General features: G+C 37.4%; 1 protein-coding gene across 3 annotated transcripts in view; it reads right to left on the bottom strand.

The window, feature by feature from the left end:
• Nucleotides 1-1340: 1340 nt before the first annotated feature.
• NFATC3 (nuclear factor of activated T cells 3) overlaps nt 1341-11454 on the bottom strand; it is a 78207-nt gene continuing 68093 nt past the window's right edge. For all 3 annotated transcript variants that reach the window (XM_068955440.1, XM_068955441.1, XM_068955442.1), the window contains one exon: nt 1341-4909. In XM_068955440.1, coding sequence (XP_068811541.1) covers nt 4785-4909 — 125 coding nt within the window. In that variant the 3' untranslated portion in view covers nt 1341-4784. The remainder of the gene's footprint in view (nt 4910-11454) is intronic.

Raw genomic sequence — 11454 nt, 5'->3', positions numbered from 1 at the left:
ACTTTAACAGGACAGTCCTTCTCTCCCTTTATGTGAAATTACAAAACAGTGTTTTAAAAGTTACACGTGGTATTTTTCACAACGCCGGGAATAAAAAAATAAAAAAATAATAATAAAAAAAAAAGCTACCTACCGCCTCTCTGCAGTCTCTGCAGTACAACAGATGGGGCTGTCAGTGTAAGTGCTCAGGGTTAACCATGCTCAACTTTAAATGCCTTGGCTTAAGTGCATATCCTATCATCTGTCCTATCCTTTCAATGTTAGTCAATCAGCCTTCAGCCTATTTGTAAATGAAAGAAGACTTGAATTGACAGTAAAGTATATGCAATCAGTCCATGGATTATTACTAGTGGTGTTATATGTGAATTACATAGCTGCTAATGATACTAGAAAACGAGGAATAGCTTTCAGGTTCCTAGTGCTTTATTTAGTAAACCTCAGATATAATTACTTTGCATTCAGTTATGGGCACTGTAGCTACCCCTTTCTGTTATATTTATAGCTGGAATCCATCAGTGAAGGTAATCTCGTCAGGACATATGTTGCGAGTATGACACTAATCCTAAACTGGCCCATGGTCTCACTGCAACGTGAGTAGGAGATTGCTGTGATCTGTGCCCCTTCCCTCCCTTGGGCAGGTGTGGCATTGCTAACCAAAGGCCAGAGCTTTCACCGAAACTTAGAATGTGGAGCAGTCATACAGCTTAATACACCTAGAGGTTTCATAGACAGTTCAATTACTGAGTCTTCTACCTACAAGAGAGAGAAAAATCTTTTCAGTGTCACTAGTATCACCAAGATGGGCTTTAGACTTTAAGGCCTGAATCCACAGTGCTGTTCCTGAAGGTGTTTCCCTCAGTACTGCTTGATTAGCCAGGCTTTGGTAAATAATTAGGATTTTGGCTGTAGGAATTCTGAATCTATTTCCGAAACAGTTTAATTGCATTATGCCCGTGATTATACCCTTTCAAGAATGAAGATTACTGTTTATGATGCCTCCCTGTGTAATAATAATAATTCTTGAAATAATCTGTGACAGTCCAACTGAAACAATCTCATTTGCAAATGGCAAATCACTACTAATTGTGCAGACTGATACTCTGTCAGCACTGCTGATCACTCATTAACTATGTCTAGGCTTACTGTTGTTGGCTCGCAGCTGAGCCCCAATCTCTTATAATATTGGCTCAAAGGGCCTACTCTTCTAGGGAGAATCTGAAGAGTCCTACATTTCCTAACTTTACGTCACACCTCAGCGTAGCTGTTTACCACTGCATCACAAATACAGACTTTCTTCCTACTCTCCATCTGGGGCTTTATTTTCAATAAATGACAACAAATTTGCATTCTTTTTATTTATTTCAACACTATGATTTAAGAGCCTAAAAATGCAAGTTCTTCCCTTTATTTCTGCAAGTAGCACTGCAATCATAACTTACAAAAAAAAGTTTAAAATACAAAATGTACATGAAATTACAATACAAGGCTCTGTAAACATCTAGAACTTAATCTTTATTGTCCCATATTTTTAAATATAAAACTTCAATTTGAACGATTTCCAAACCTCAAGGAATGACATCCATTGTGAGTATCAAAAATAGAGTTTCAAAGCTTTGTTTGCATCAGAACAAAACTGTCACGTTCTCTTCATTCTTTGGTTTAAAAAAAGATGGCAGTTCCACTGATAACATATGAAAGTTTTACTATGGAAATTCAGATTGCTAGTTTATGGTAATTTCAGAAATTAAAACTTTTTTTGCTCCATGGTTTACTCTACTACCCCTTAATTTTTGTTTTTAACATTGATCTATAGCCTTACAGAGAAGCTACCGCATCATTAAGGCTTTCCTTCAGGTTTATAACCTAAATTAGCAGTAAGTTTTGGAAGAGGGCTCAAGGAGGAGAAAGGACTTAAGGGCAAGAAAGTGGATGCCAACCAAATATCAACAGTTGCAGGGTTCTGTTGTTTAATAAAATTTGCATAGTCCAATAGAGATTGTGTGCTTTTTATACCACTAAAATTATACAAGATTAACAGTCTTTCACCTACGTTATCACACAAGCTAAAATAAAATTAAGACCCTTGTACTGAAGCTTTTACAAGGCAAATACAAAACTGCTTTAGTATCCAAAGCTCTATTTTTTTTAATTTCATTTTTAAATAGGAAAGCATCTCTATGTCTACAGGCATCAAGGTACTTAAAGGCATCAGAAAGTTTAGTGCATAGCAACTCTGGATTGTTTGGGCTCCTATATTTTAGGTACAGTATGAATTCCAGCTACTTACTTGGAGAACTTGCAAGGAGAAGTCTGTACCAGCAGGATAAAGGAGCATAAATCCCATACAGTATGAAAAGCTTTGAAGTTAGAATTCTCCTACAAACAATGGTTAATGCAAAAGACCGGGTACATGAATGAAAACTGGGACATACCTTGCCACCAGCACACAGTCTGAAGACAATTACATATCTTACAGTGTTTTTTGCCTTTTTTTGTTTTGCTTTTTTTTAAAAAGTGTTAAAAACATAAGTAGATGTATTTCTGAACACGTCAACCCTTTTCTAGGATCTTTAACGTAAATGAGTAGAGGACAGAGTAAAGCACCATCACTGAGGGACAGTTACAATATCACACTCTTCGGATTACAGTCCTGCTTTTTTTTTTTTTTTTTTTTTTCCCCAGATTTAAAGATTTGCACCATTGAACAATACATTCACAAAAAGGATGCTTAGATTCCCAGCACATACATAGTGGCCTAGCATTAAGTTGTCTGAAATAACTATGAATTGCCTAGATAGTAGCCTTAGGTTGCACTCTTAAAAGGAAGTAATTCATAACAAGTTCTAATTTCACCCACGTAATGTATGGCCTTTTAAAAAGTCAATGATTCAACTATTACAGAAGTGTCGTTATAGCTACTTTAATGGTATTGCTTGGACTCTGACTTAAGTTTAGGTGTAACGTTCGTCTTCAAGAGGCTCCATGTAAAGCTTCCCCATGATTGTCTGCCAAAATGCACCATTAGAAATCTATATTCACTCTTACAGGTTTTATAATTCATTAATGGAGTCCACTTTTAAGATGTTCCACTGTGATTTTAAGTCTATAACATTTTGCTACAGAATAGAGGCACATCCTTCACATGTTCAGCCATTAAAATATCCACAAATGCCTGAACTAACTTTAATGCAACTATCCTTTCTATGTTTTGATAATTTTGAATGCGTTTGCTCTATATTTGCATTAGAACATCACGACTTGCCCAAATGAGGAACTAAAAAAAACCTTAAATATTTGAAGTTCAGTGTATTTCTGATCTTACTTTGCTGTGATTGTTGTTGTACCCTGTATGAACCATATCAGAAAGCTTCGTAAACTACAATTTCTTTGGGGGACAAGGCAGGATCGGGGGGTGTGTGTGTCGGGGGGGATGTTTCTGGCCTAAACAGGCAGCTGCAGATCCTCTCCTAGGTTTCTAATCATAGAGGCCTGAGATTGTTGTTAACTCTGTAAACATTCTCAGATTATGTGGGTAAGGGAAATGCATCCTTGGAACACAGCACAAAGTATACTGCTGCCATGAATCTTGTGCATTTCTTTGGTAACTTCTGCTTCACACACTTACTATTCAACATGGGCAAATTATACTACTAAATCACTAATTCACAGTAAATTATGTTTTATCAGACTAAATCTTATAAACAGCTTAAACTTAAGGAACTGTAATTGTCATCTCCTTAGGACTTTGAAGTGGCATAGTTCAGGCATAAAGCACATAAAAGATACAGATGTGACCAAATGACTTATTGCATGGAAAATTTGAATGCCACTGAATTGGTAATTTCAAAACAGTATCCTGTGGTGATAACAGGAACACTCAGATCCTCAGCAAATATTAAATTTCTTCTGTATCTAACATGGCTTTGAAATTGCAGTTCTTTACTCTAAAATCCTAGTTCTCAAATTTGAGTATAAATGTAACTTTCTAAGAAAAGCTATTTCAAGAAGGAGCCTGTGCTAATAAAGTACAGGAAGATTATCCACAAAGTTATAAAAGTTAAATTTTGGAATGTCACTTCTATCCCAACACTTCCATGATGGAATGGTCTTTTTGCAGCCTATCAAGTAACATTTTCAGTTTATAAACAAGTGCAGATCTACATTTGGCTTTGCTTCCTATGAATCTAAGAGAGAAAACACTAAAGTATTTGTATACACAATGGCTTCCATGGCATTGGCTTCAGATGACGGGTATGATTTGCCTCTGGAAGATCTTTTTTAAAACATTTTAAACAATATAAGCTTAAAGGCTTTCCAAAATGACCAAAAGGTGTTACAAATCATTAGTTACAACTATACTACCTCTAAGGGAAAGCAGCACACTGAAGATGTGTATTAAATCTTTTTTCACGTTCAGTACTGTGAATATTATAAGAGCAAACTAACATCTTCACACATTTGAAGCACTTACAATATAAAAGTATTCTAGTTAAATGCAAAAAAAGCAAAGCTTGTTTGTAGCTTTTGAACAGTTAAAATATCTGGTGTAGATTCTGTGTGTCCGTTTTAAGAAGTCACTTTACAGCATCTGAGGAACTATCATTATAAATGCTCTGTCTCTACATCAAAAATGTAACCCGCTAAAAGGGCTATGCAAGGATCCACTGTTCCAGTTCATAAAGGCCACAGAGTTGGAAGCACAGTAAGTCTAAAGAGGAAGAGGATGAAGTAATATTCAGAGAAGTTGTGAAGCTTTCATGGATGCTTAGTTGTAAGCTTATCTGTTACTGGATTCCATCAGATATTCCTGTCTCCAGCGATCCAGGGCATGTACGTGGAGACTGGCTGGCCACTGTTGTTCCATGTGACACTGAGATCTGTGACATATCTCTTCCTATGATCTCATTCACTACAAAAAAATAAAAAAGTGGCTGTTTTTATGCTTTCCAAATTGCAGCACTCATTAATACGCCCCTTTTAAAAAAAAGAAGTATTTTGGTGCTAAGCCTTAATGCAGTTAAGAAACAGAGGATGAAAAAGAAAGCTAACTTCAGTAACAGTTATGCAAGAAAAAAAAATGTTCTAGGTTCTCTTAGTATTGCACTATGTACTTACCATAATCCATGTTGGAGGATCCTCAAAACACTTTAAGTAAGTAAGTAAATGTATATCCATGAAAACCAGGTAACTGAAAGGCACAGCATAGGGAAGCTTGGTACAGATTTCCCCACAGACCTCTTTCTGTTGGAGAGCGTAACAGGAACGACAAGCAACTCTGCTGTGGGAATCTTGGCTACAGCAAGCTACTTACAGAACTTCCTCAGAACTTGGATTTGGGTTAATAAAATACCTTCAGTACTACATACCTATTTAAGTAGCCAGTCTTCTGAAAACTTGCATTTCTGAAACTGCAGCAACTTTCATAGTTTTATCAGACAACTTCTTCTATCGCAATTGAGACCAACCAATATGCAGGTCAAATCACCTTTTCTTGTGCGTGCATGCGCGTGTGTGTGTGATGAATTCAGCAGACAATAGTCAATCATTACTATTTACAAGTGAGGGACACTACTATAAATACAAGAAAGTAGTGCAGAAGTTATCAACAAATGAAAGTTTCCATGTTACTCTAAAGCCTAGACAAAAGTGCAAGTATCAATTAATCTGGGAGATGACAGGAGTCATTTTAATGATTGAGCTTAAATGCACTGATGTGAACACCCATTTTTAAAAAGAGGGTGATGGGAAATTTAACTGAGGAAAAATGAATCGGTAATATTCTAAGCAGAGAAGGAAAATGCCACATTTAGGATAGAAAAAATTTAGATTAAATATAAGACATTATACGATACTGTGTATTTTTTGTTAATACTTAGAGAAGGCACTTATGGTAACTATATTTTCCAGAGTGACAGTAGACATTGAGTCTCTTAATCGCAAAATATTTGAATATGCCAAATTATAATAATAAAAGAAACTCTCTGACACAAATTTGTTGGCCCTTTTATAAATTGACCTGTAATTGACTTAGGGAATCCTTTTGTTGAATGGGGGCTTTCCTAGTAAGAGAATTTTATATTTTCCCTAGTAAGCTGCTTCTACTGAAAGGCTTAACAGATTTGGAAACTAGGCTTTTGCTCCTTTATACTCTATTGGGTAACTTTGCCGTTCACTTTACTGAATAATGCCCATGTCCTTCACCACCCTTGTTAATGCTTCCTTAATTTTCTGATTGGAGGATTTAACTTCCTTCCAGTATTGCCGATTATGACTAAATCAGAATGTGCTGGTTGGTGGAGTCCTAACAAGATCAATGTACAGGGAGGTAAACTATGCTTTATGTTTATAAAGTACGCAACAGTCTGAGTATTGTTGCAGCAGTAGCATCATAAGTGGACCTGAAAGAAAATGCACTAATGTCATGAATGTTTTGTAGTAGACCAAAGAATTTTGTATCTAGTTTCTACATAAAGTAACTGCTTAATGATTTTGCTGTTAGTCACATTTTACAGCACAAATTCATTGTGATTAAACTGTAAAAATAACATATATTATTGCCCTACTACATACACACGCACGCACGCGTGTTATGGCAGCCCAAAGGTTAAAATAGGTCAGGTGAGCTATGTACAAAGCAATTCCCTTGAGCATTACATGACTGCAATTTATAAGGCTTCAAAAAAGCCCTGTTTCATTCAATGACTTTAACTGGTACTATGCCACTGAAAATTGTGACTGTAGGTAAGACACTTTTCAGATATTTTTATTTATCAACGTAGTACACAAGTAAGCAGCTGTTTTTAAAAAAAAAAAAAGCAGCATATTGTTTTGTTTTTTTTTAAACTGCATTTAGATGTTCATGTGTAAGCAGCACATTCCAGTTTCTCTCAGGACACTCATTAACTTGCTCAAACTACAGGACCCTAGTAACGATCACCTATTGGTTACTGCTGAACAGTTGTTTTGTGCAAATCGACTAGTGCAGCTGTTCAGTACTACTAAAACTTTCATGAGCAGTACAATAAAACCAACAAGACTAAATCCCTTTTATACTTTAAAGTTATTAGTAAAGTGTCACTGTTTACATTTTGATAGTGTTTTTTTTAAAATACATATATATGCATATATATTGGTGGGGGCAACATCAAAACACTGGTCTATTCTATTACACCCTTTTGTAGTCTCACAGGCAAAGGTGTTTGCTTACTGAACCGCACTGTAGCCATGTGGCATTAAATTTTCCTTAACTCACATTTGTATCTTTAATACAATAGCTGGTCACGTGGTATTTTATTTGCCAAAGCTCTGCATAAGTCATTACATGGAGTATTATATTCAAGTTACAGGTTAGTGTGTGTGGCTTGTTTGTTCTTTTAATAATTACCTACTTGCTTACAAAAAAAAAATGTTTTATATCTCAGCGTAATCGCACTCTCATGCCTTAAATTCTTACATTTTGCTGTAAGAGAACTTTTTTTTAAGTTACACTTTTAGCCTGTGGCCAATATGGATTTACATTAGAAACATCTACAATTTCTAATTGGAATGCAGTACCAGTTGTCCATCCTCTGCTCTCCTTTTTCCCAACAGAGAAGTCTAGTGGACTAGTTGTACCTGCTCTAGTGATTTTGCTAGGATTGCTAAAATTTAAACCAAACCAGTACTCAGGTGTTGTCCCCCTCCCACACTTTTTTGTTATTATAAGCACTGTCTAAATGGGAGTTCTGTCTGACAGCCATGCAAGCCTGAATCCTCCTTCTCCCATTTGTCTCTGCCAAAGGTGGTTTTTCACTTTTTCATAGCCCGTAGCCTCCCACCTTGCACATCTTATTTTATGCTTTCCAAGAGTCCCCATTTCACACGGCAGCTGTCTAGAAAGCTGTAAGCAACAAATGTGCAAGGGGAAGCCTGCAGACTCTGGAAGACCGCACGCTGACTTACATTTGTTTAAAAAACAAAACAAAACAAAAACTGCAGATAGATGATAGTAAAGTGCTTCAAAGAAAGCACAGAATCTAGTAGATGAGATCAAAGAAGTGCTCGCTCTCTCTCCTTCTGTAGTGCAGTAGGCCAGTTGCCAGAGTTGAGACAACCGGGCAGGGCTGTAGTGGGAGCCACGTGGTCACGGGCTAAGCAAGATTATCAGCTTGCTGCCTGTCTGGCTATGCCCAACTCACTTGCAAGCAGCGGAAAGACTGAACGGGAACAGAGGGGAGTACAGATCCAACATGCAGGCTACCAGCTGTAGCAGTGGGCTCTTAAACCAAGAAAAAAGCTTTTCTAGCGAAAGCTGGTCTTTTAAAGCCTGAAGACCGTTGTTAAGAAGCCATATTGAATATTTACCCAAATTAGAGAGCCTGGAAATCCTTTGGACTAGCTCACTGAAGAGATGCACAACTCTGCTTTAAGGCGGCCAATGATGAGATGCCTGGATCTGTCTAATTTGGGAAGCATTTGGCTTTATATGAAGGACATCCTGTGATTACCAGCAGTATAATTATCTTGTATGACAGTGGCATGGTATAAATTGATGACAAATTCATTTTAAAATGTAAATCAGATAGTGAGAAGAGTAAACTCTTGTATTGAAATGCACAGGACTGAAGGAAGAGTCATACGGTGGTTTCTTTTTTTTTTACATTCCTTTTTGATGGAGAAGATACTATTAGCTTAAAGACTGAATTAGAAATCTAAAGGCTAGTATTTGAATGTATGACACATTACCTTCCCCCACATGGGGTCATTATTACCATAGAACATGCAGTGGTCTGTGATTAAAACTCAAGGCTTAGCTCATGAGCATAAATGCAGGTTCTTAGGTGATCAGACTGGGAGAGGAGGCCTACTTCAACAGGCATGAGAAAGGACAGAGCTCGGGCAACACTGATGATGTTTTATATAACAAAAGAAAACTTGTTTTCTATACTCGAGAAGAAAGCTTTAGCCCAACTTTCCTATTTTCAACTACTGTGGGAGCAGGGGCAACACTATTCTTGAAATATAGCGAGATAAAATTTCATATGCCCTTTCACTTAACCTTAAAAGACATCCTCTTAGCAACTAGATACCAGTAAACCAAGATATTACTTAGTCAATTTAATACATGCAGTTGTATTTTATAAAATTTCCCTTTGCCCTTCAGCACATTTCTTGGTGTTGCAGTGATCTGGCTAATATTTAGTACTCATTTATTGCTTACTGGTCACCTGAAAATTGTTTTGTACAATCAGTGTTGATTGAGCAGATGACATCAAAAGTGCTAGCACACATTTTATTGCTAACAGTCAAGGCTGCTAATCTTGAAATAACGACTGGATCAGAAGCAAGATTTATGACATGATCAGTATTGGGCAAAAATAAGATCAAAATAAGAGAAGACTGGCACATGCTATAATCCCTATAGAAATAGGGCAGATCCTTCCACTACAAAGCTGATTATAGGCATTTTGAAAGCTCGACTGTCAGGTATAGCATGGATCAAAATGCAATACAGGCCTCTCTCTCTGTCTTGGTCTCTTGGTCTCTCTCTCTCTCTCTCTCTCTCTCTCATTTAAAGGCAGCTGTGAAATGGAAATAACTTTTGTTAACTATTCTATGTCTATTTAATTGACCTCTTTGGCAGTTATCCCAGATTTCAGCTGTTACTTTATTTGCAATAGTTTCACCTTTTTCTTCCTCCGTATTTATACAAAATGTAAGCTAGCTAGTAGATTTATACTAATAGTTAAAAATAGATTGTACAGAACAGAATTTAGATTGGTGGGAAAAACCATTCTGCTGCAGACTTAGATGGACCTCTCAACACTGACAGTAGTACAGCATGCTGCGTTTTTTTTTTCTCTGCACTGCATCTAACAAAACACGAAAGTGATCTAACAGCTCAAACCCCTTGAACGTGGGGTGTGTGTGTGTCTGTGTGTGTGGTGTTTTGTTTTGTTTTAAAGCATACTAACACCAATACCAGTAGGACAGAGATGAAGATAACCAGCTCTAACTTCTGAATTTGCTGTCAAGCTTGTAAAACAGGAGCAACCACACAGTCCCTCTATTCATGGTTTGTTCCCACTGTTTTGACTTCACATAGTGTTCTGTTTGCTGTTCTAAGTCCCTACCGACTGCACGCATGAAAAAGAGTGAGACACGGAGATTGATACAAAAAACTGGGCCACAACTCCTTGGAGGCCTCGCTTTTCCTTTTAATCTTTAGGCTGAGGGCTTTGCCTCCTGCTCACTGAAGACTTGCACTGGGACAGCTGATAAAGCTATTGCTCCAGCTGCTTGCTGCATGAACAACCAGACTGTTCATGAAGATCTTCTAAACTGCTGTAATTTGCAGTCAAGAGTTTTCAGATAAACTAAAATTAGGTTGAACAGCTCAGCCATCTGTGCAGCGAGTGAGACATACACCTAGGGGTAATAATCTCATCAGCTGTTCCAATAAATGCATTGCTGCTCTGGAGTCACAACCTCAAACCACAGACCTGTTAATAGTACTGACCCCACCACTCAAGAGTTATTCTCACTTAAAGTTATCCCTATCAGCTGATTCCAACAGAACAAAACTCTTGCATTATGAAGCATGATGCCAACATCACAGTAGCTGGTGCTTTTAATAACAGATTGTTGGGGGGGGGGGGGGGAGGTTGGATAAATAAAAAGCTTTAAGAATTTACAGTAACAAGTTCTTAAAAAAAAAAAAAAAGAGAGAGAGAGAGGAAGTGGTGCTTTGACACATTTGTAAGGTCTGTTTCCCCCCCCCCCCCCCAATTGATTTGTTTCATCAGGTTTACAGTGCTATCTTAAGTTATTCTCTGAGTAAGGCCAACTCATATGATTTGTCAGTCAGCTTGTATACTGGTAGCATCTTACCGAATATTTTATATTAGACTAAAAAAGCTTTCAGATATGTGAGCTCCACGACAGGTGTTTGAAGTTATAACAACAGAAAAATGCATTTTTTCAATCAAATGCCAACCAAATGCTAGCATGTTCCTACACTAATCTGTACTTCAATTCCCATGAATCTCTGCAAATGCTAAGAGACAAACAGCATGTACTGAAGCATGAAGAAAAATATAAGCCATTCCTGAACCCTAAAGACCTTTCTAGGGGTTGCCTAAGTCACCTCTTTTCCTGTGCAAGTAACTGGTAATCTATAATCGGCACCTATACTTTCTACAGGATAAGACAATCTTCCTAACAAGCAGTTACTGAACATTTTAGGTTTTCACAGGTAAAAAAACACTACTTCTACTTCCATGGAGGACTACAAGCAAACCGGTTTGGCTTACATTCCATTCGGTCTATAATGGTCAGCAGCGACATAGGCAAACACACAGTGATCCTTCCCCAGCGTGTTCTGTCAGCCTCCAAAATGTCTATGCATAGGGAATGCCTGAGCCAGTATCTTTTGTGCTGAACAGTCCTATATGGTTTTTTTTTTCTTCCCTCCAT

This window comes from Struthio camelus, chromosome 10 (genome assembly GCF_040807025.1).
Source record: "Struthio camelus isolate bStrCam1 chromosome 10, bStrCam1.hap1, whole genome shotgun sequence".
Taxonomy (NCBI): domain Eukaryota; kingdom Metazoa; phylum Chordata; class Aves; order Struthioniformes; family Struthionidae; genus Struthio; species Struthio camelus.
Note: the sequence above shows the minus strand (reverse complement) of the source record. Positions and strands in the feature narration are given on the sequence as shown.